General features: G+C 50.7%; 1 protein-coding gene across 1 annotated transcript in view; it reads right to left on the reverse strand.

Annotated features, from left to right (window-relative positions):
* The window catches only part of JAK3 (Janus kinase 3), a 321,936-nt gene that overhangs the window by 255,620 nt on the left and 40,892 nt on the right, over window positions 1-25,424 (reverse strand). Inside the window, exon 6 of the mRNA XM_086946801.1 lies at window positions 10,113-10,413. Within this exon, the coding sequence (XP_086802927.1) occupies window positions 10,113-10,413 (301 nt within the window). The remainder of the gene's footprint in view (window positions 1-10,112; window positions 10,414-25,424) is intronic.

A 25,424-nucleotide genomic window follows, 5' to 3' on the forward strand; every position in this document is an offset into this window, starting at 1 on the left:
CAGAGCCTCCATGGAGTGGTTTCTCTGTCGCTCCTGAGCTGCTCCTCTGCCACTCCTTTTAGACTCCATATAATACTCCTTGGTGGTTTATCAGACCCTCCATGGAGTGGGTTCTCTGTCGCTCCTGAGCTGCTCCTTGTAGACGCCATATAATACTCCTCTGTGGTTTAACAGAGCCTCCATGGAGTGGGTTCTCTGTTGATCCTGAGCTGCTCCTTGTAGACGCCATATAATACTCCTCAGTGCTTTAACAGCGCCTCCATGGAGTGGCTTCTCTGTCACTCGAGCGCTGCTCCTCTGCCGCTTCTAGTAGATGCAGTATAATACTCCTCAGTGGTTTAACAGTGCCTCCATGGAGTGGCATCTCTGTCGCTTGAGAGCTGCTCCTCTGCCGCTCCTAGTAGATGCAGTATAATACTCCTCAGTGGTTTAACAAAGCCTTTCATGGGTTGCTCCTTTGTTGCTCCTGAGCTGCTCCTCTGTTGCTCCTAGTAGACTCTGTATAATACTCCTAGGTGGTTTCTCAGTGCCTCCATGGAGTGGTGTCTCTGTCGCTCCTGAGCTGCTCCTCTGTCGCTCCTAGTAGACTCCATATAATACTCCTTAGTGGTTTGACAGTGCCTCCACGGGGTTACTTGTCTGTTGCTCGTGAACTGCTCCTCTGTCACTCCTAGTAGATTGTTTAATACCCCTTGGTGGTTTAACAGTGCCTCTAATGGGTTGCTCCTCCTTCGCTGTTTCTCTGTTGCTCCTATTAGACTCTGTCTGATACTCCTTGGTGGTTTAACAGTGCCTTCACGGAGGAGTTGCTCTGTCGTTCGTGAGCTGCTCCTCTATCGCTCCTAGTAGACTCTGTATAATATTCTTTGGTGGTTTAACAGAGCCTCCATGGAGTAGCTTCTCTTTTGCCCGTGGGCTGCTCCTCTGTTGATCCTAGTAGTCTCCATATAATACTCCACGGTGGTTTAACAGTGCCTCCCTGGAGTGGATTCTCTGTCGCTCCTGAGCTGCTCCTCTGTCGCTCCTAGTAGACTCCGTATAATACCCCTTGGTGGTTTAACAGAGCCTCCACGGAGTGGGTTCTCGGTCGCTCCTGAGCTGCTCCTCTGTCGCTCCTAGTAGACTCCATATAATACTCCTTGGTGGTTTAACAGAGCCTCCATGGAGTGGTTTCTCTGTCGCTCCTGAGCTGCTCCTCTGCCACTCCTTTTAGACTCCATATAATACTCCTTGGTGGTTTAACAGACCCTCCATGGAGTGGGTTCTCTGTCGCTCCTGAGCTGCTCCTTGTAGACGCCATATAATACTCCTCTGTGGTTTAACAGAGCCTCCATGGAGTGGCTTCTCTGTCGCTCCTGAGCTGCTCCTCTGTCACTCCTAGTAGACTCCATATAATACTCCTTGGTGGTTTAACAGAGCCTCCATGGAGTGGTTTCTCTGTCGCTCCTGAGCTGCTCCTCTGCCACTCCTTTTAGACTCCATATAATACTCCTTGGTGGTTTAACAGACCCTCCATGGAGTGGGTTCTCTGTCGCTCCTGAGCTGCTCCTTGTAGACGCCATATAATACTCCTCTGTGGTTTAACAGAGCCTCCATGGAGTGGGTTCTCTGTTGATCCTGAGCTGCTCCTTGTAGACGCCATATAATACTCCTCAGTGCTTTAACAGCGCCTCCATGGAGTGGCTTCTCTGTCACTCGAGCGCTGCTCCTCTGCCGCTTCTAGTAGATGCAGTATAATACTCCTCAGTGGTTTAACAGTGCCTCCATGGAGTGGCATCTCTGTCGCTTGAGAGCTGCTCCTCTGCCGCTCCTAGTAGATGCAGTATAATACTCCTCAGTGGTTTAACAAAGCCTTTCATGGGTTGCTCCTTTGTTGCTCCTGAGCTGCTCCTCTGTTGCTCCTAGTAGACTCTGTATAATACTCCTAGGTGGTTTCTCAGTGCCTCCATGGAGTGGTGTCTCTGTCGCTCCTGAGCTGCTCCTCTGTCGCTCCTAGTAGACTCCATATAATACTCCTTAGTGGTTTGACAGTGCCTCCACGGGGTTACTTGTCTGTTGCTCGTGAACTGCTCCTCTGTCACTCCTAGTAGATTGTTTAATACCCCTTGGTGGTTTAACAGTGCCTCTAATGGGTTGCTCCTCCTTCGCTGTTTCTCTGTTGCTCCTATTAGACTCTGTCTGATACTCCTTGGTGGTTTAACAGTGCCTTCACGGAGGAGTTGCTCTGTCGTTCGTGAGCTGCTCCTCTATCGCTCCTAGTAGACTCTGTATAATATTCTTTGGTGGTTTAACAGAGCCTCCATGGAGTAGCTTCTCTTTTGCCCGTGGGCTGCTCCTCTGTTGATCCTAGTAGTCTCCATATAATACTCCACGGTGGTTTAACAGTGCCTCCCTGGAGTGGATTCTCTGTCGCTCCTGAGCTGCTCCTCTGTCGCTCCTAGTAGACTCCGTATAATACCCCTTGGTGGTTTAACAGAGCCTCCACGGAGTGGGTTCTCGGTCGCTCCTGAGCTGCTCCTTGTAGACGCCATATAATACTCCTCAGTGGTTTAACAGCGCCTCCATGGAGTGGCTCCTCTGTCACTCGAGCGCTGCTCCTCTGCCGCTCCTAGTAGATGCAGTATAATACTCCTCAGTGGTTTAACAGAGCCTCTCATGGGTTGCTCCTTTGTTCTCCTGAGCTGCTCCTCTGTTGCTCCTAGTAGACTCTGTATAATACTCCTTGGTGGTTTCTCAGTGCCTCAATGGAGTGGTTTCTCTGTCGCTCCTGAGCTGCTCCTCTGTCGCTCCTAGTAGACTCCATATAATACTCCTTAGTGGTTTGACAGTGCCTCCACAGGGTTACTTGTCTGTTGCTCGTGAACTGCTCCTCTGTCACTCCAAGTAGATTGTTTAATACCCCTTGGTGGTTTAACAGTGCCACTAATGGGTTGCTCCTCCTTCGCTGTTTCTCTGTTGCTCCTATTAGACTCTGTCTGATACTCCTTGGTGGTTTAACAGTGCCTTCACGGAGGAGCTGCTCTGTCGTTCGTGACCTGCTCCTAGTAGACTCTGTAAAATATTCTTTGGTGTTTTAACAGAGCCTCCATGGAGTAGCTTCTCTTTTGCCCGTGGGCTGCTCCTCTGTTGATCCTAGTAGTCTCCATATAATACTCCACGGTGGTTTAACAGTGCCTCCCTGGAGTGGATTCTCTGTCGCTCCTGAGCTGCTCCTCTGTCGCTCCTAGTAAACTCCGTATAATACCCCTTGGTGGTTTAACAGAGCCTCCACGGAGTGGGTTCTCAGTCGCTCCTGAGCTGCTCCTCTGTCGCTCCTAGTAGACTCCATATAATACTCCTTGGTGGTTTAACAGAGCCTCCATGGAGTGGCTTCTCTGTCGCTCCTGAGCTGCTCCTCTGTCACTCCTAGTAGACTCCATATAATACTCCTTGGTGGTTTAACAGAGCCTCCATGGAGTGGTTTCTCTGTCGCTCCTGAGCTGCTCCTCTGCCACTCCTAGTAGATTCCATATAATACTCCCACTACGGAGCTCCTCTGGACTGACCACAGCTGCGTCCACTTCACCTACAACAAGCCGAAACCCATCATCCACCTCCAACCAACTCTACAAAGAAACTGGAACAAAATCACCACGGAACAGATCTCCTCATCGCTCCTTCAAACCTCCCCAGCCCTCTCTTCTAACGCCAACGAGGCCGCCTCCAACCTCACCCTTTGGTTATCCAACACCGCAGACACCTTAGCACCACTGAAAAAACGCCAACACAAAATCAAGAAGGCCTCATGGTTCAACGAGGACCTCAAGAAATCCAAGAAACTATGCCGCTCCCTTGAAAAGGCCTGGAAAAAGACTCATCCACCAGCAACAAAGTCACCTTCAAAAACGCCATCCGTACTCACCACCAACTGATCCGAAAAGCCAAAAAAACAGCATTCAAGGATCAACTCGACAACAACGCCCACAACAGCAAGGAACTTTTCAACATCGTCAAGGAATTTTCCAACCCCTCGGCCAACTCCAACGACATCACCCCCTCTCAAACCCTCTGCGACTCCCTAGCCTCTTTTTTCCACAACAAGATTGCTGACATCCACAACAGCTTTGACAACCAACCCGGAAGCCAACCCACCCTACCATCAGCTGACTATCTTCCCCCCGTTAACACCCTTAACGCCTGGAACCCAATCACCACTGAGGACACCATCCGCCTGATGAATTCCATCCACTCTGGATCCCCCACAGACCCATGCCCTCACCACATCTTCAACAAAGTAGACTCCGTCATAGCTCCGCACCTCCGAGACGTCATCAACTGCTCCTTCAACTCCGCTACCTTCCCAGAAGACTGGAAACACGCTGAACTCACCGCCCTTCTGAAAAAACCAACAGCAGACCCCACCGAACTCAAAAACTACCGCCCCATCTCACTTCTTCCATTCCCGGCCAAAGTCATCGAGAAAGCTGTCAACAACCAGCTCGCCGCCTTCCTCGAAGCCAACAAATCCCTCGACTCTTCACAATCTGGCTTCCGAGCAAAACACAGCACTGAGACCGCCCTCATCGCAGCAACAGACGACATTCGAACTCTACTGGACAATGGAGACACAGTCGCCCTCATCCTCCTCGACCTCTCTGCAGCCTTCGACACAGTCTGCCACAGCACCCTTTTACAGCGCCTCAGAAACATCGGAATCCAAGGAAAGGCACTGGAATGGATCACCTCGTTCCTCTCCGGAAGAACCCAGAGAGTCCGCCTCCCACCATTCAAGTCCGAGGCCTCTGAAATCATCTGCGGCGTACCACAAGGATCCTCACTTAGCCCCACCCTCTTCAACGTATACATGAGCCCCCTCGCGACCATCGCCCGCCAACACAACCTCAACATCATCTCTTACGCGGATGACACTCAACTGATCCTTTCTCTCACCAAGGACCCCAGCACCGCCAAAACTAACCTACACGAAGGAATGAAAGAAGTCGCCGAATGGATGAAACAAAGCCGTCTGAAACTGAACTCAGACAAAACAGAAGTCCTCATCTTAGGTAATTCCCCCTCTGCATGGGACGACTCCTGGTGGCCGGAAGCCCTCGGAAAAGCACCCATCCCGACAGACCACGCACGGAACCTTGGCGTCATCCTGGACTCTTCACTTTCAATGAACAGACAAGTCAGCGCCGTATCCTCATCCTGCTTCAACATCCTTCGCATGCTCAGAAAAACATTTCGCTGGATCCCCACCGAAACCAGGAAAACAGTCACCCATGCCCTGGTCACGAACCGACTGGACTACGGAAACACCCTCTACGCAGGTACCACCGCCAAACTCCAGAAGACACTACAACGAATCCAAAACGCCTCAGCCAGGCTCATACTAGACATCCCACGCAATGAACACATCTCTGGCCACCTTAAAGACCTCCACTGGCTACCCGTCAATAAGAGGATTACTTTCCGACTGCTTACCCACGCACACAAATCACTCTACGACATCGGACCAGATTGCCTCAACTCTCGACTGTCCTTCTACACCCCCTCCCGCCAACTTCGCTCTTCCAGCCAAGCACTCGCCACTGTCCCTCGCATCAACAAAACCACCATGGGAGGCAGATCCTTCTCATACCTGGCTGCCAAAACATGGAACTCACTCCCCGCTTACCTTCGCCTCACCCAGAATCACCTAGCGTTCAGAAAACAACTTAAAACGTGGATATTTGACAAATAATCCCCCTCCCTAAGGATATCTAGCCCCCCTCCCCTCCCCAAGCGCCTTGAAACCCTCCGGGTATGTAGTGCGCTATATAAATTTTATGACTTGACTTGACTTGACTTGGTGGTTTAACAGAGCCTCCATGGAGTGGGTTCTCTGTCGATCCTGAGCTGCTCCTTGTAGACGCCATATAATACTCCTCAGTGGTTTAACAGCGCCTCCATGGAGTGGCTTCTCTGTCACTCAAGCGCTGCTCCACTGCCGCTCCTAGTAGATGCAGTATAATACTCCTCAGTGGTTTAACAGTTCCTCCATGGAGTGGCTTCTCTGTCGCTTGAGAGCTGCTCCTCTGCGGCTCCTAGTAGATGCAGTATAATACTCCTCAGTGGTTTAACAGTTCCTCCATGGAGTGGCTTCTCTGTCGCTTGAGAGCTGCTCCTCTGCGGCTCCTAGTAGATGCAGTATAATACTCCTCAGTGGTTTAACAGAGCCTCTCATGGGTTGCTCCTTTGTTGCTCCTGAGCTGCTCCTCTGCTGCTCCTAGTGGACCCTGTATAATACTCCTTGGTGGTTTCTCAGTGCCTCCATGGAGTGGCTTCTCTGTCGCTCGTGAGCTGCTCTTCTGTTGTTCTTAGTAGACTCAGTATATTACTCCTTGGTGGTTTAACAGTGCTTCTAATGGGTTGCTCCCTTTTCACTCCTGAGCTGCTCCTCTGTTGCTCCTAGTAGACTCAATATAATACTCCTTGGTGGTTTAACAGAGCCTCCATGGAGTGGGTTCTCTGTCGCTCCTGAGCTGCTCCTCTGTCGCTCCTAGTAGACTCCGTATAATACTCCTCTGTGGTTTAACAGTGCCTCCAATGGGTTGCACCTTTGGTTTATAGGTCTGATGATGCCCACACCACACAGTGGTAAGTACCTACATGCACAGCTCTGTCTGTCCTGGCACCCTCTGCTACAGAAATGCTTGTGCACAGCAGCTGTCAGGGTACTGTGCTTCCACCAAGTTACAAAACTCCATTCACCTAAGTAACATGTCCGATATAATCCAAGCCACAAACAAGCATTTGCAATGCAATAGGTCTCGCATTAGGAAAGTTTGAGCTATTGGTCTTGTAAATGACAATTCTTTTATTTATGTGTTGGTTTTGAAAATAGCTAAATGAATAGTTTTGTTATTTACAATGCCAATAGTTATAACTTTCGCAAATGTGACACCTATAACCTGGGGTTGCGCTGAGTGATGCTGTGGTGGTGCTGAGTGGTGCTGTGGTGGTGCTGAGTGATACTGTAATGGTGCTGAGTGGTGCTGTGGTGGTGCTGAGTGGTGCTGTGGTGGTGCTGAGTGGTTCTGTGGTGGTGCTGAGTAGTGCTGTGGTGGTGCTGAGTGGTGCTGCTGTGGTGCTGAGTTGTGCTGTGGTGGTGCTGAGTGATAATGTGGTGGTGCTGAGTGGTGCTGTGGTGGTGCTGAGTGGTGCTGTGGTGGTGCTGAGTGATAATGTGGTGGTGCTGAGTGATAATGTGGTGGTGCTGAGTGATGCTGGGGTAGCGCTGAGTGGTGCTGTGGTGGTGCTGTGTGATGCTGGGGTGGTGCTGAGTGATGCTGTGGTGGTGCTGAGTGGTGCTGTGGTGGTACTGAGTGATGCTGGGGTGGCGCTGAGTAGTGCTGTGGTGGTGCTGAGTGGTGCTGAGTGATGCTGGGGTGGGGCTGAGTGATGCTGTGGTAGTGCTGAGTGGTGCTGTGGTGGTGCTGAGTGATGCTGGGGTAGCGCTGAGTGGTGCTGTGGTGGCGCTGAGTGGTGCTGTGGTGGTACTGAGTGGTGGTGTGGTGGTGCTGAGTGATGCTGTGGTGGTGCTGAGTGATGCTGTGGTGGTGCTGAGTGGTGATGTGGTGGTGCTGAGTGATAATGTGGTGGTGCTGAGCGATAATGTGGTGGTGCTGAGTGATGCTGTGGTGGTGCTGAAAAAATGTGTCCAGCACCCGAGCTTAATGTCGTGCCTGCCATCTTTAGTTATTTCAAAAATATTCGCTATTAAAATGGGAGCATAGGCGGTGCAGTTCCAATGTTTATAAACATAAAACAATATCCTGTGTTGGACAACTGTAGGGTTTGCAGCGTCGTGCCAGAGGACAGAAATAATTACCCACAGTCAAAGTATAACAGATGAACAGTTGGCAAAGGTCCATCAGAGCTCACATAACTGTAGAATGACTCGAAGCTCCCAGGGCTGCCAAGGAATGAGTTGTTAGGACCAGCAAGTGAGAAAGGGTTTTGCAGGCTTTACTACACAGGGAGGCTGCACCACACCAGCATGAAATGAACAGGGAAAACATTTTCCAGAACAGCAAAAAACAAGTGTTGGACACATTATTTTAGCTCGGTGGAAAAACTGAACTTACATATGATACCGTATGCAGTGGAAGATAATAGGAGCGAGCTTTGTGCCACACAACATTTTAACTATATAGTCAAAAATAAGTCTAAAAGTGTTTAACAATTCCAAATCGGAAACAACCTGGTCAAACTTGCTTCCTACATATGTATAGGTTGGTCCATATTACAGCCAACAGACACCAACCATGTGTGGCAGAGAATGAAGGCAAGAATGTGGTAGCATAACATGCTCTTGGCATTGCTGTGGGGAGGGGGAGGGGAAATGCGAGACACAGCCTCCAAGACAGGATCTGGCATAACGGCTAGAGCGGTCACTTTTGAAGCTGGGGAACAGAGTCTCGGCGGGAGGGTCAAGATCCTGTGAATCTGGGCAAATCACTTAATCTCTCCATGCATTAAAAAAAAAGAATCTGTGTGTGTGCACTGCAACTGGCTCATCATGTAAAGCGCTCCGATACCATCAAGCCGAGTTTGCGTTATATTAAAGTGAAGAAAAAACACAGGAGACTGAGTTCAAACACATGCACTTGTATTGAGTGTGGGGGCAAAAGGACGGCCGTATGTGCTAGCATAACATGCTCTTGGCATTGCTGGTGGGAGGGGGAGGGGAAATGCGAGACACGGCCGCCAAGACAGGATGTGGCATAACGGCTAGAGCGGTCGCTTTTGAAGCTGGGGAACAGAGCTTGAGTCTCGGCGGGAGGGTCAAGATCCTGTGAATCTGGGCAAATCACTTAATCTCTCCATGCATAAAAAAAAAGAATCTGTGTGTGTGCACTGCAACTGGCTCATCATGTAAAGCGCTCCGATACCATCAAGCCGAGTTTGCGTTATATTAAAGTGAAGAAAAAACACAGGAGACTGAGTTCAAACACATGCACTTGTATTGAGTGTGGGTGCAAAAGGACGGCCGTATGTGTTAGCATAACATGCTCTTGGCATTGCTGTGGGGAGGGGGAGGGGAAATGTGAGACACGGCCGCCAAGACAGGATGTGGCATAACGGCTAGAGTGGTCGCTTTTGAAGCTGGGGAACAGAGTTTGAGTCTCGGGGGAGGGTCAAGATCCTCTGAATCTGGGCAAATCACAGAAAGGGCGCCAATTAGGAGACCATGGAGTAGGGATAATAGGGTCGGATTGCAGGGTAAAGGAGGGATGAGAAGAGTTGGGGGAGGGGTCCGTCCAGGACAATGAATGCAGAGAGATACGCATATGGGTGCGGGCAATGGAGGGACTTTTTGTTACCATTCCGAGATTTGTTTATTTATGCGTTTTGATATAGTGCGGACTTTACCAGAAGGTGTCATGCCTCCAAAAGAAAGGGAACGGAAGTGAGATACAAAAGACTTGCCTGGGTGGGAACGGGTAATCAGTGGCAGGATGAAGCCTCGAGCCTGCTTAGAGGAGAAAAACAGATGGTGTGAGAAGCGTCTGTGAAGCAGGGGGCGGGGAGCCGAACCCTTTGATGTAGCGCGGCCGTGAAAACAAGCAATTAGGGGGGAGGACGAGGGAAGCCAGCGCGCACTGCGCACGCTGGGGAAGCCTGTGGGAGGGAGGCTGATGGCTTTGAGTTGGGGAAATGCGCGTGCTTGTGGTCACGTGATTTCACTTGAACTGTTGAAAATCCGCACTCGCAATCCGCCTGGTTAAACTTTCTGGTTTCACCCCCAATAGGTCTCTCTACGAGACCTAACAAAAACATTTACACCATACACTAGGAACCAGGTGCAAATCAGAGAACTACATAACAGGCCAGGGTTTGAAGCATTATAAAAATAATGAAATTGGCCACCAAGGGAAGTGGTATTGCCCTGCAAAGGGGCATTGAAAGTCATATATAAATACCAACCCAACCCATTACACTTCCTGCCTTTTGCCTGAGTGGTGAAGATGTACAACCATCCTTTGCAGAGAGACGTGTAATACTTCAAGACAGCGTCAGTGGCCCTGATTCTAAGTGTTACCTTCCTGGTTTAAATGGCTACATCACCGACTTTGTACACATACCTCAGTCTCCCCACTGCTCAGGGAAATACCGGTCTCCCCAGAGACCTGGATGAGGGTTTCCACCATATCACGTCCCCCATGGGAGCCCTGGATGTTCCTGACCAGGAACGTCTCATTGGAGAAGGTCTTCTCCATCCGCTCCAGGTCGATGAGGTACTTTAGCTTCAGGTAGGAGCTGGTGGTGTTGCACGCCCCGATTCTCTTGAACGACCTGCAGAACTTCCTGCGGATTCTCCTGCGTGTCACAATGTGAAGCTGCTGTATCTGGTGTCGGAAGATCTCAGGGATGCAGGCCTTGTAGCTACAACAAGGAGGAAAGGGGTCACTGGGCTCCCACCATTGAAGAGACCAGGCAGATTGTGGAAGGAGGAAGCACAAGGACTGTTCAGGAGGCAGAAGGTGTTCACAACAGAAGGGCTGATAGCATGAGGGACAGAGGAGAAAGAGAGAGAGAGCGAGAGAGAGAGAGAGAAAAGGGTTAAAGAGTGAGAGATAGTGATAGAGAGAGAGGGGGACAGTGAGAGATAGAGAGAGAGAGAGAGAAAAAAGGCAGAGAGTAGTGAGAGAGGGAGACGTAGGTGGAGTGAGAAGGAAATGGGAAATACCTATAAACTTATACGTCATGCCAGTAAATAACAAGTTACTGACCTTTGGTAAGGACTTATCTGGTAGAGACAGGATCTAGCCACAAATTCCTTATGTGTAGTATCCTCCCCAGGCGTGAGACTGGATCTCAAAACGTTTTCCACAGCAATTCTGTACGTCGTAAGAGGGCCCCACATGACTACATATTAATGTTATCACGCGATGTGACATCGGAGCCCATATAACCCCCTTGCTGACATGCTAACGTCAGTTTCTTTTGTGACTATTTTCTGTGCTCGAAGCACAAGTTACTTACCTTCGGTAACAATATATCTGTAAGAAACAGTACTTAGTGTTAGATTCCTTACCGTAGAATATCCCAAGGCGCCAGACTGGATCCAGAAAGTTTTGCGTAGCAGTACCCCTGATCGTCTGTAGGCGTCGTCTGCGGCTCCGTGTCCGGCGTCGGCGTCGTGGTCGCCGGGATGACGTCGTCGGAGTACTTAGGCACCGCCCTCATGCGCTGATGTCAGTTCTTGTACATAGCTTTCAGCGCCAGGAATGCAGAGCCATGCCAGAGACCGACACTGGTGCCATAAAACTAGGGCCCTCAAAGGGAAATACCTTAACCCTAGATATCGGTTCGCAGAACGGGGAGGATGGGTGGGGCGGTAAGGAATCTAACACTAACTACTGTTTCTTACAGATATATTGTTACCGAAGGTAAGTAACTTGTGCATCTGAAAGAAACAGGTTAGTGTTAGATTCCTTACCTTAGAATAGATACCCCAGCAATAACAACCCCGGTGGTGGGTCTGCGGACCAAGATCACACCAGAAAGTCCTGGAGAACGGAACGGACGAAAAAGCGATCTATCTGGACTTGGCTGTCCAGGCAGTAGTGTCTAGCAAATGTGTGCAGCAAAGCCCACGTAGCTGCCTGAAAGATGTCCAGCAAGGGGACTCCCCGACCCAGGGCAGTAGTAGCCGCCATGGCCCGAGTGGAATGGGAGCTCAGACCAACAGGGGGTTCCTTTTTAGTCAAGGAGTAACAGACCTTAATGCACAACACGACCCACCGAGAGATGGTCCGTTTGTGCACCGCCCATCCCTTCTTCGCGCCCACGTAACCAACAAAGAGCTGGTCGTCCACCCGGAACTGGCGTGTGCGATCAAGGTAGAAGGAGAGCGTACGTTTTGGGCCCAGACGGTGGAACCTCTCTTCCTCCTTGGAAGGATGCGGAGGCAGAAAGAAGGTGGGAAAGGTGATGGACTGCCCGATGTGAAAGGCTGTAACCACCTTGGGCAGGAAAGAAGGACGTGTTTGCAACACAACTTTGTCCGGATGGATGGAAAGGAAAGAAGGCTTAGAAGAAAGAGCCTGGAGATCACTCACTCTCCTGGCAGAGGTGATGGCTACCAGGAATACAGTCTTAAGAGTAAGAAGACGAAGAGGGCACTTGTGAAGTGGCTCGAAAGGAGCGCACATCAGAAAAGTAAGAACAAGGTTCAAGTCCCACTGAGGCATCACGAAAGGAACAGGAGGGAACATGTGCGTGATGCCCTACAAGAATCTATTAACAACAGGGGACTTGAAAAGAGAAGGCTGATCAGGAAGCCTCAAAAAGGCAGAAATGGCAGAGAGGTAGCCCTTAAGAGTGCCCAGAGCAGAGCCCTGCTGGGCAAGAGAAAGAAGGAAGAGGAGAACCTCTGAAAGGGGGGCAGAGAGGGATCCTCAGCCTTTGCTGTGCACCATGCCACAAATTTGTTCCACCTGCAGGCATATACCGATTTTGTGGAGGGACGCCTGGCTGACAGAATCACATCACATACTTCAGGAGGCAAGTCAAATGGCCTCAACTGCCGCCGCTCAATCTCCACGCATGGAGGTAGAGGCTGGATAGGTTCGGGTGGAGGACTGTCCCGTGCTGCTGCGACAGGAGGTCCTCCTGAAGAGGCAGACGAATCGGGGGATTGACTGACATGCTGAGTAGCTCGGAATACCAGTATCTTTGTGCCCAGTCCGGAGCCACAAGGATGACTTGGGCCCAGTCGCGCCTAATCTTCTTCAACACTCTGGGCAGAAGTGGTAAAGGTGGAAAGGCGTACAACAGACCGCAGCTCCACTCGCGACAAAAAGCGTCTCTGAGCGAGTGCCGCCTTGGAAATTCCAACGTGCAGAACTGATGACATTGCGCGTTCTCTTCGGTGGCAAATAGATCTAACCAAGCCTCTCCCCACTGCTGAAAGAGGCCTTGCGCCACATCCGAGTTGAGACGCCATTCGTGATCCATCATGCACCGGCGGCTGACTTCGTCCGCCCTGTCGTTCAGGGAACCTGCCAGGTGTTGAACCACCAGGTTGACGCCCTGGTGTTCCAGCCATGTCCAGAGGCGCAGAGCCTCCTGACAAAGGGTCCACGACCCCACCCTGTCCTGTTTGTTGCAGTACCACATGGCGGTGGTGTTGTCCGTGAACACCTGCACTACACTTCCCCGGACAGAGGGAAGGAATGCTTTCAGTGCAAGCCGGATCCCCCGTAGCTCCAGAAGGTTGATGTGGAGCCGGGACTACGCCGGAGACCAGAGGCCTCTGATCTCCCTCTCCCCCATGTGGCCCCCCATCCCAGGAGGGACGCATCTGTCACCACTACATGCTCCGGTTGGGGAAGGGAGAGAGATCTGCAGCTGACCCAATCGCGGTTCGTGAGCCACCACTGCAACTGTTTTGCAGTGCCCTCCGAGATCCGGACGTGGTCAGGCAGGTTGACCTGATGCTGTGCCCACTGAAACTTCAGATCCCACTGCAGAGCCCGCATCCACCACCGAGCGCGATGCACCAGAAGGATGCAGGAAGCCGTCAGCTCCAGGAGCCGCAGCGTCAACCTGACAGAAACTCAGGATAAAGGCTGAAAGACCGGAATCAGAGCCTGAATATCCTGAACCCGTTGTTCGGGAGGATAACCCTGAAACTGCGCCGAGTCTAGAACCTCTTTGATGAAGAGGAGCTTCTGAGAGGGACACAGGTGTGACTTCGACACGTTGATGGAGAACCCCAGAGAGTGCAGGAGGTCGGCCGTTGTCTGGAGGTGGGAGACGGCTGTTTGGAGCGAGCCCGCCTTCAACAACCAATCGTCGAGATAGGGGAAGACTGAAACTCCTAATCTGCGCAGATGAGCTGCAACCACCGCCATCACTTTCGTCAACACCCGTGGGGCGCTGGTAAGTGTTAGAAGGGGACCCGGAGGGTCGGCCGAGTACAGGGGGAGAGGCCTCCGGTGAGAGCCATCTCCGGCGATCGTACAGACAAGTAACTTCCCCCCCACAGATGGACACCACACAAGGATGAGTTCAACACACTTTATATAAGAATCTTGAGGCAAGGTGATAAACGATACAGTGGGGTCAGGACACGAGGATCCTCCCAATTCTAGTCTCTGTAGGGGAAAGGGGTAGCAGGACAGTTTTAGTACCGGTCCGGTACAGGTGCGGCAAGAGGGAAGCTCACAATCCTCGAGCTTGGGGGTCCGCAAAGATGGGCCGCGGCAGCGCCAGCAGGCTAGGACGATGGTTCACAGCGAGGAGGGCCGCGGCAGCGCCAGCAGGCTACGAAGATGGTGCACGACGAGAAAGGCCGCAGCAGCGCCAGCAGGCCAAGACGATGGTTCACGTTGAAGAGGGCCGCGGCAGCGCCAGCAGGCTTCGGAGATGGTTCACAAGAAAGGGCTGCGGCAGCGCCAGCAGGCTTCGGAGATGGTTCACAAGGAAGGGCCGCGGCAGCGCCAGCAGGCTTCGGAGATGGTTCACAAGAAAGGGCCGCGGCAGCGCCAGCAGGCCTCCAAGGATGAGTTCCTCACGGTGTCTCTCGACTCCAAGATACAACTGCCTTCCTGCTCTGGAGCTGCCCCAGTTATAGGTCTGGTCTCCTTTGATGTCCGGACCCTCGCACTTGGAGGTCGGGAGGTCCGGGATGAGGGAGTCCAGACACCCAGCAGGGGGGTGGAGCCAGCGCCTGGGGAGGCCGGGGGCGATCGACACCTGGCGGAGCGGAGCCATTGACACTCCTTCTCCCATTGACCTGCCAAGTGATCTCTTCACCCCCTAGGTGGATGGTGGTGCCTCGATGTCGGGGCCTGGCCAGGCCCAGAGTTGGGGTCGAGCCGAGGCCACGCGGCCTTGTTATGTGGTGTCCAAAGATGGCGGCTGGGCCGGGGCAGTGGTGCTGACGGGGGCCCGGGCCAGCCGATACTGGGGTGTTCGGGGGCTGGAGTTCCGTTGTGGACGGGTCGTGGGTTGCCCCAGCGGGTTGCCGGGATGGTTCTTGTCGGGGATACAGGGAGAGCAGGGGTCCGGTCCCCGTCATGCGGGGAGGGAGCGGGCCTTCCCCGAGGCCTGTCCAACAGTAAGGCCGAAGGGGAGCACGGTAAACTGAAAGTGCTTGTGGCCTACCCTGAACAGCAAGTATCGCCGGTGGGCCGCCAGGACGGGGATGTGGAAATACGCATCCTGCAAGTCCATTGCTACCATCCAGTCTTCTGGGTCCAGGGCAGCTAGGGCCTGAGCCAAAGTCAGCATCCGGAGGAAGCCGTTGACGCTCCTTAGATCCAAGATAGGACGTAGGCCCCCTTTGCCCTTCTTGGGTACCAGAAAGTAGTGGGAATAGCAACCAAGTCCTACTTCTGGCCCAGGAATGCGCTTGACGGCCCCCTTGGCCAAGAGGGCCGTAACTTCCTCCTGCAGAAGTTGCAAGTGATCCCCCAACATGCGGTGGTACTGCATTAGCATGGCTGGAGGGGTCGCCTCGAAGGGGAGGGAGTAGCCCCTTCGGACGATTTGCAGCACCCACCTGTCCAATGTGATGGAGCGCCAGTGGAGGAGGTGATGGCTAACCCTGACCCCAACTGGCATCAAATGGGCCTGAAAACTCGGACTAGGAGGATTTTGAGGCAGATGCTGTGGGGGCGGGTGTGGTCTGGCCTTGCCTGTGTCCCCCGGCACTGCCATGGCGGTTACCATGTACGCGACCGCGTTGAGGTGGGTTCTGCGGCCCATGGCTAGCTGGATGTGAGGGGTCGCCCTTTACTTGGCCACGAAAGGGACGAAAGGGGTAAGTCTGCTGGAGTTGGCCGAGGCCCAAAGACTTGGCCGTAGCCCTGGAGTCCTTAAAACGTTCCAGCGCTCTGTCCGCCTTGTCGCCAAAAAGGCGAGGGCCATCAAAGGGCATGCCCATAAGGGATGCTTGGACATCGCCTGAACAGTTGGCGGACCTCAGCCAGGCGTGGCGGCGAACCGCCACCGTCGTTGCAATCGCCTTGCCTAGCGAGTCCGTGGTATCCAGTCCACACCGAATGGAATATTGTGCTGCGCCCCTTCCCTCCGCGAGGGCCTGGGTTAGCTTTGCCTGGACCTCCGCCAGGCACTGTGGCAGCACCTTCGCAACCGTATCCCACAAAGAGTGAGAGTAACGGCCCAAAAGGCAGGTGGTGTTGACAGACCACAACCCCAAACTCAGTGAGAACAGCTTCTTACCGAACTGGTCGTACCTTTTGGATTCCCGATCCGGAGGGGCGGTCGAGAATGCGGTCTGGGAAGTTGAGGCCTGGATCACCAGGCTCTCAGGAGTGGGGTGAACGGACAGGAAACTGGGGTCGCCCGGAGCCGGGCGGTTGCGTCGGGCCATGTTCCGGATCCACAGGGAGGCCTGTGGAGGACTTGGACCAGGTGCCCAACAGAATGTCAGTGAGGGCCTCATTGAACCGCATGAGAGGCTCCGAGGAGCTTGCCTGCAGTTTGAGTACCTCAGTGAGGAGGTTAGTCCTCGCGGTTGCGACTGGGAGCTCAAGAGCCAAGGCCTTGGCGGCCCGAGTCAATACCACGCTGTATGCAGCCCCCTCATCTGTAGCCACGGTAGGAGGGGAGACAAAACCAGTGTTGGGCGAAGTGTCCAGACCACTGGCCTCCCCAAGTTTGTCCGTCCAGTCCTGAGTCAACTGGCGCTGCAGTGTCAGAGGGTCCTCAGCCCCCTCCCAATCCTCCTCGCCCTCCATCTCCCGCAGGTCAGGAAGAAATGATGGAGCCGGATCATCGGTGGAGAGCTCACCTATCGGCGTCGAAGACGGCGCCGGGCGACGCCGGTCCGACACCGGATCCGGACCGGGGTGGGGATCGGGGACGAAGTCCCCGAGAACGGCACCGGGGGGGACACCCTTGGTGACGATGCCGGCGGAGGGGTCGTAAGGTCGACCGGCGTCGACACGGATCCAGGCCTGGATCCTGAGGAGCCCTGTGGCGTCAGGACCGAAGTCGCCGCCAGCGCTGAAGCACCCGAACGCACCGGGGCCGAAGTCACGGCGCGCTTGGGCTCCCACACGAGTCCGCGGGGCACAAAGGCACCTCGACGGGACCCGACGGAGGGAAGCGCGACCTCATGGCTGTGAGGAAGGCGCTGATCTCCGGCGTCGCGTTCAGCCCAGGGACCGGTGGGTGTGGAGCTGGACGCAGCACTTGCGGCTCCGGTGGAGCCGCGTGGGCGGTGTCGCCCGAACCCCCGGCCGCGTCGCGCGAGCGTCGGGGGGAGTCAGAAGAGCGGTGTCGCTTCTTCGACTTCCTGTGCCTCGACTTACCTGAGGACTTTGAACCCGACGAGTGGTGTTGACTCGCCGAGCTGTGATGACTGTTGCCCTGCGACCGGTCCCTAGACCTCCTCCTGGACCGGGACCTTTAGCGGCACGGGCCGACTGCCGGATATCGAGTCGATTACGGGACCGCTCCCCCTAGCTTTCGACATCAAGGCCCGGCAGTCGGAGCACGACTTGTCATCATGATCGGCCCGGAGGCATAAGTGTAAGTACTCCGACGACGTCATCCCGGAAACCACGACGCCTACCGACGCGCAGGGGTACTGCTACGCAAAACTTTCCGGATCCAGTCTGACGCCTGGGGATATTCTAAGGTAAGGAATCTAACACTAACCTGTTTCTTTCAGATAAGTGGAGCCACATATAGAAACTGCCTATTAAAACAGTGTGCAAAAATGAAAGACACCAATGTGTCAAAAAAGGCACTGAACATAATTCAGCATGTGAATATAATAATGAAAAGATAGAGATAAAGAGGACTCAGTGTCAATAAACATTGAGTTCTTAGTTCAGTATGTGAAGTCTCATAATGGAAGGTAAGAGACCAAAGAGGACTCAGTTTGCAGGTCGGGGAGGATGGGAGGCGAGTAAGGAATCTGTGGCTAGATCCTGACTCTACCAGATAAGTAACTTGTTCATCTGATAGAGACATCTAGCTGCAGATTCCTTACTTGTATAATCAAATTCCAAAGCATACCTTCCCCGTAGGAAGGTCTGCAAACTGGAACAAGCAAAAGTAGCTAACTATAACAAAAGCTGTCTAGAACCAGAGAAAAAAACAGGCCTCCACAATAATGTAGGTGAGCAATAACATACTTTACAAGTGAAAAAAACCTGTGGAAGAACCACAGATAGGTAAAGTCACAACACAATAAGGAAGCATGGGAATAAAAGTATCCATGTTTGCATGAAAACGATGGTAGAGGCCAACCAAGAAGAAGAATAGAAAACTACTCACATCCTAAAGGGGTTCCAAACCCATGCATGCTCACTGCATAAGCACTGCAGAAGGGACCGCAGTAGAAAAGGCCATAAAGACATAGAAGGCATTGGAAGAACGCTACCCATGATAGTAGGACAACTTGCCAAATAACGCTATAAAATAACGCTATTGTTGCACATTTCCAACTCGAACACCTTGTTCGATACTTGTGAGACACAGAACAGCAGGAGAAGTCGCCGAGGAAAACCTCCATGCCATAAGAGTTCTACCAGAGCCAGACCTGCACCAAAGCAGCAAGAGAGGGCCAACACCTGTGGGAAAGGATGACAAAAGCTCTATTAAAAAGAGTCAAAGACAACATACAACACATGTGGAGTCATAAAGGGCATGCTAAACACAAGGGTATTGTGGCGCTGAATAATAGATGTAAAAAGTTACTCAACTGAATGGTAACCAAGTTATCGACCTCAGAATGAAGAAAGGCTGAGCCGGCGAAATATGAACCTGTGACCAAAAGGTAAAGCACCTGCCCCTCCAGTGCACACATAGTTCGCTAAACCACCAGACCCGACAATGGCAACTAGGGGCATAGAAGCAGTCATATCCCTATCGAGATGATACAAAGACTGCTAGCACATCTGCAATAAATACACTGAGATAGGAGTAAATAAATAACCACCTATGTATAGACAAGAGTAAATCTAACATGTAGAAAGAAAGTAAAGCCGAATAATCAGCAAGACAATGTGGACATAATTGTATGGAAACCTCAAAGGTCATCACACCTTGTAGGAAAGCAACAGCCATCCAAAACGTCAGCGTACTGTAAAGTGCCTAAGACAGCATTAGCAAGCAACAAAGTATAAAGCTGAATAAGATATAAAGTTTGAAAAGAAGAAACCTTGAAGCTTAGCGAAACTCAATGTTAGGACGTAATCTTACAAAATTAATAGAGACCCATGCATAGATAATGCAGAAAAAAATTCCTTCATACTGACACTGGGGAATTTGAAAGAATTCCATAATAGAAGAATCCAAGCAATCTAAAAAATAAACATCAAAATGCATATGCCATCTAGGGACCACACGTCGCAAAGTTAACTACAACAACTAGAGTTAGGTAAATGATGAAAAGAGTTGTCCCCTAGAAGGGCAAAGATCCAGTAAGAAAAGAAGAAAAGCTATCTACAAAAAGTAGATGCTATGAGGCAAACGTCGAGTCATTCCATGGCCACGTGAAGGAATACCTTCAGAGAGAAGAAAAGGTACATCATTAGAGGGAAATGACCTTCAAAAAGAATAACGCAAAGCATTATAACAACTCCCTGGCGACCTAAAACAGCATGACATAATCCCAGGAAATGAAACAATCAAGACCAGGGGACATGTACAAACCAACCATGTCTACAGGAGGGGGTGGAAGAACCAATCAAAAAGCAATGGCTATAGGACAGAACCTGAAGACCAAAACACCAAGTGTTGTAAGGGTCACAAAGGAACAATCTTGTGGCCAGAATGATGATATATACTGACACGCTCATGGAGGTATACATATCAAAAACACCTAACAAGGGTATCACACTTCACAAATGTATGATATTTTATGACAGGGTCCAATAGTGCACAAGCTACGAATCCCCACTTAGACTATACATTTTAAAATGCTCACATAGCATACAAAAATAACTCTACATAGAGTACAGAATATAACATGAAGGTATCAACTCTTGAGCTTGAGCCCTTTTGCAGAGTAAGCAAGCTGCAAGACCTGTATGTCGGGTATCAATCAAAAACCAAACACAAATAAACAGCTGAACAACTGTCAACGACAGAGCTGAAGGAGAAAGGCATGGCTTGTGCTCCCAGCAGTAATAGTAGTCCAGAAAGCCACATATCATGGATTATAATGAAAAGAACACAACTGTACTGCAAAATAAATGCACTACTATATTTGTAACTGACCTTAGTAAGGGTCAGGCAAAAACATGGAAAGAATTGCAAGGTTAGTTAAACAACCATAAACACCTGTAGTAAGCAGAAACACCACACCAGTTGCAAGTAGTAGAATACATATTGCAGCCAAGTGATGAATAAACACTTACCTCTACACAATTCAGAAAGAAAGAAAGCAAGCAGAGCCCTCAAAGACATGCCTAAGTGTCTTTAGCACACCGTTAAGCTCCAAATTGTCGCAAAGCCGAATCCGCATGTACAACAAATAAAGGTACACCTTCAAACGGCATACCTTCAGGCTATTCTGTACAGGCCCTGAAAATCCAGAATGACGCAACCAAGCATGTCTGCACAGTGCAGCTGACTGAGCCATAGCTCTACCCACGGAATTAGTTGTGTCCATGCCACATTTGATGGTGAATTTTGTTGCCTCTTGGCCATCATGCAGCATCTGTAGCAGGCCACTTTTCGCTTCCTCCGGGAGGGAGGGCAGTAAACTCTCCACTGAGTCCCATAACATACGGGAAAACCTGCAGAGAATACATGGAGTATTCAAAGTCCGTAATGCCGCACTAACAGAAGAGGAAAATATCACTCCCACTACTTTCCAGCTATCTAGACTCAGTGCTTGGTGGAGCCAGAGGGAGGATATTTGGGTCCGCTGAGGCTGTAGCAACTTGCACAACCAGACCTTTTGTGAAGGAATGTTTTAAGAGACAATCAGAGTCCCCAGGGGCGGGCCGATGCCTATGGGATCTGAACCGGTCTACAGGCATTCCCGTTACCAGACTTGTCCCAGCCCCTAACAATATGTTGTGGAGAGACTCATTATATAGAAGTAAGAGCTCCACTCCTGTCTTAACTTGGTGAAGAACATCCAACAAAGGGTCTGTGGACAATTCCACTGAAGAGAGCTGGCAAACTAGGGCAACATCTGCCCTCCTTAATACCACAGCATAAGAGGAGCTCACCTCTGTTGCCATACCAGGTCGAGAAGGTAAATTTGAAACTGGGGAGGACTGAAGACCACTAGCGTCACCCAGGTCAATCAGCCAATTTTCCTCCAAGGGAGGCTGGACAGTATCATCCAAAAGGTATTGACACCCTATATTCTTCCCTTCATCTGCCATACTGTGCATTCCCGTAGGATGAGCAGAAACAGGCTGTATAGGGGCGGATGGAGAGTTACCAAAAGCAGAGGGCTACATCAGCACCACACCCAACCCCGTTCGCCACACCCAACCCCGTTCACCACACCCAACCCCGTTCGCCGCCAGTGCAGCAATGTGTCTACATCTGAAAGAGTACTTGGAAAGACGTTGATTGGCGCTGCTGACATCATAGGCTGACTCGACTCTGACACCAAAGGTGAAGACCCCGAAGGGCTGTGCACAGGTGCAGACTCAAATCCGATAGTGGATTCAAAGGGCCCGACTGGCACCGAGGGCGAACCCGCGGGCGAAGATCCAGTAGGGGCACCTTCCACCTCCTTGGGGCTAGAAAGCATGCAAGAGGGGAGTTGAGGCCCAAAGACTTTATGCAGGAAAATGTAATATTCCTGCATTTGGGCTAGAGTCGCCCCGACTCCAGGATATTTAGGGAGGCACTGGAGGACTCTGAAGAGCGCCATACAACTGCAGGTTGGGAGTCAGTGTCAGACACTAACTTAAGTTTTGACTGTTTTTGCTTCGACGCCTTCTTCAATGACGACGGAGATAGCCGCTAACCCAAACCGCTCCTCAATCAGTCGCTGGGCTTCGACGAGGACAGATGACGACACAGTGTCTCAGATATTCGGGCCGCCAGAAGTTTCATTCCACGCTCTCTCAACACCTTTGGCCGAAGACACTGACAGGAACCACACTCCTCCGATTCATGGTGGTCTCCAAGACACCACAGGTGGTATGGGGATCTGTGATAAACATCTGTCTGTCACAAGAATCACAAGGTTTAAACCCTGAAGGCATTGCACAAAGCACACTGTTTCTCACACAACATGTGGAGACGGGCCAAAAAAACGTCCCTTAACCGATCCGGGTCAGCGTTGCAAGAGCGGAAAAGAAGGAACTGATGTCAGCTCATCATCGAGGGGGGTTCTATGGACTACGGCGAAGTCACATCGTGTAATGATACCAATACAGAGTCACACAGCGCCCTCTTGTGATGGCTGGGCGTGATAAGAAAAATGTTTCAAGATCCAGTCTTGCACCTGGGGAGGATTATACAAGTAAGGTATGTGCAGCTCAATGTCTCTGTCAGATGCAAGTATTACTGAGAGAGAGAGAGAAAGTCAGTAAAAGAAAGAAGAGAGGTGAGTAGGAATGTCTGAAATGAGAGTGGAGAGACAAAGGGGTGCAGGTGGGGAGAAGAAGAGAGAACAGAATCTGCTGTTAAGCAGAGAAAAAATGAATGAAGGAAAGAGTTAGTGAGAAAGAAGACAGAGTAAGAGAAACACCGGGGAGAAGAAGAAAGGAGAGTAGAAACTTAGAATGAGATTGTGCTCTTTTTTTGTCTGAAACACAGGTGTGCACTGCCTAGGAAGAAAACAAGTTACTTACCTGTAACTCTAGTTCCCCAGTATTGGTAACTTTCATAGATTCCCATAGCTTTTATCATTCCCCGTCGTCGGAATGGGAGTCTCAGTAACAAAAATAACATAGAAGTAGGTACAAAAGAGAAAGAAAACGGCCTAGGCCTCATTCTCTTTTGTAGCATATCCGCCTCTTTTTGTAAAATAGACCAAACTGACCCTCATCCAATCAGAGGAGCCTGACCCCATAGAACTCTCCTGAAGGAACCTCAGAGCCTCAGATTTTCGTAGTCGTTGTGTAACAGTAACCACATCTGCTGTAGGCTGAGCTTTCCCAGGGGAGGAGGGTGGGCGCATGGGAACCTATGAAAGTTACCAATACTGGGGAACCAAAGTTACAGGTAAGTAACTTGTTTTCTTGCCCCAGTATTGGAACTTTCATAGATTCCCATAGCTTGTATCAGAGTAGCTAGCAGTAAGAAATAAAGCACATTTTGTGACATAAAAAGAAACATGATTGCCTCTGTAACATCATGAAAGCAGAAGTAAATTATATACTGAAATAACAATTTGTTTTGACAGTAAACACAAAATATGCATGAAAAAGGAAGGAGGGATAGCAGGGAAAGCTCACTAATTAGTGGAAGAGGTTTATTTTATTTATTTATTTATTTATTTAATTTGTATAGCGCGTTATAACCACCGGGGCCTCTAAGCGCTGATTGTCCAAATTACCTAGTAGGGCTCAGCATATTACTTGATCTTGGCAGTACACCTAGTGGCTGCTCCATGCTTGTTTAAACAAAACAGTTTTTAGCTTTTTCCTGAAGGTTAACAAATTGCGTTCCTTCCTTAGATCTGGGGTCAGTTTATTCCACAGAGCTGGAAGTGTTTTAGAAAAAGCACGTCCCCCCACCGTGGCCAATTTAAACTGGGGTTGGGATAGGAGAGTAGCATCTGATGAACGTAAAGTCCTGCTCGGCGTATAGAGGGAAATTCGGGACTTTAGGTATTTTGGTGCATTCCCGTACAGCGCCTTATGCACTATACACAGTCCTTTGAAAGCTACTCTCTGCCGAATTGGGAGCCAATGAAGCTCCTGCATCAGAGGGGATGAGTGGGTCGTCCTGGGTTTCTTGTAAATCAGCCTGGCTGCGTCGTTCATAACCCCCTGTAGCTTATCCAGCAACCGCTGGGGTAGCCCTATGTACAGAGAGTTTCCATAATCCAGCCTGGCCAAGATTATAGCTGAAACCACATGTTTCAGGGTGGAAAACGATAGCAGTGCCGATATTTTTCTCAATTGCCACATTAAGCCAATGCAGGTACCTACTACAGTCGTGACCTGTTTTTCCATGGAAAGTTTTCCATCCATGTACAGACCCAGACTTTTAACTGCAACCGCTGGTTTCGGTGGTACACCCAGCTCTACAGGCCAGAATTTCTCGTTCCAGGGGTTGCCCGTGATGGAAATGGGCAACACTTCCGTCTTGTCTGGGTTAATTTTTAGGGAGTTTTTAGACATCCAATTAACCGTGGCTTTAAGTATGTCCTGTAGCCTGGTAGACGCTCCTGGACCTTCATCTAACCGGATGATAATCTGGGTGTCATCAGCGTAGTTATATACTAGGCAGTCCATCCTGTTCAGGAGTGCAATCAATGGCTGCAAATAGATGTTGAAGAGTAGGGGTGACAAAGCAGAGCCCTGTGGGACCCCGCAAGTAATAGGCGCGGAGGTGGAAAGCAGGTCCCCCAGTTGTACTCTTTGTGTCCTGCCCTGCAGAAATGATGCAAGCCATGCCAGAGCTGTACCCCTGATACCAAAAGACCTCAACCGCGACAAAAGTTGTTCATGACACACGGTGTCAAAGGCCGCGGAGAGATCTAGTAGTACCAGGGCGCTAGGTGTTTTTGTATCTGCCCGGCTCCTCAATTCATCCAGAATTGAAAGCATGACTAGTTCCGTGCTATGGTTAGCACGGAACCCTGCCTGATTGGCCTCCAGCAGGTTGTTACTCTCTAGATGTTTTGAGAGCGATACCAACACATGCTGCTCAATTACCTTAGCCAAAAAAGGTAACTGGGAGATGGGACGAAAGTTCTTTAGACACTTTGTGTCCGAGCCAGGTTTTTTTAATAAAGGGATCAGTCGAGCCTCTTTAAATGCTAGAGGGACCTGTCCTGTGTAAAGAGAAGTATTCAGTAAGTGCAAGACTTCTACCTCGATGCCCGGTAGTGCTAGCTTGAATACTTCAGGCGGGCATGGATCCACCAATGAACCGGATTTAACTCGGTCCGTAATCTTGGCCAGTTCCTGCTTTACAATTGAGGGGAACTCGGCTAACGGAGTGAGAACTGGCGGAACAGTGTAATCAGGTGGGCTAGGACAATTGAGGGGTATAGTTGCAGCGATTTCTCCCAGAATGTCGGAGATCTTACTCACAAAGAAGTCCTGGAACTTCTGACAATCCTGTTGGGTGAACTCAGTGCTTTGCTCTTTGTTTGTCCTGAGTTCTGACAAAACCCGAAAGATTTCCTTCTGTGGATTCCTAGCTGCCACTATTCTCTCCTCGAAAAAGACCGCCTTTCTGGTTTGGATGGCTGATTTGTAGGACGCCAGGGAAGACATATAGTCTTTCTTGGCAGTGGCGTCATACTCCTTCCG

This window comes from Lissotriton vulgaris, chromosome 12 (assembly GCF_964263255.1).
Source record: "Lissotriton vulgaris chromosome 12, aLisVul1.2, whole genome shotgun sequence".
Taxonomy (NCBI): domain Eukaryota; kingdom Metazoa; phylum Chordata; class Amphibia; order Caudata; family Salamandridae; genus Lissotriton; species Lissotriton vulgaris.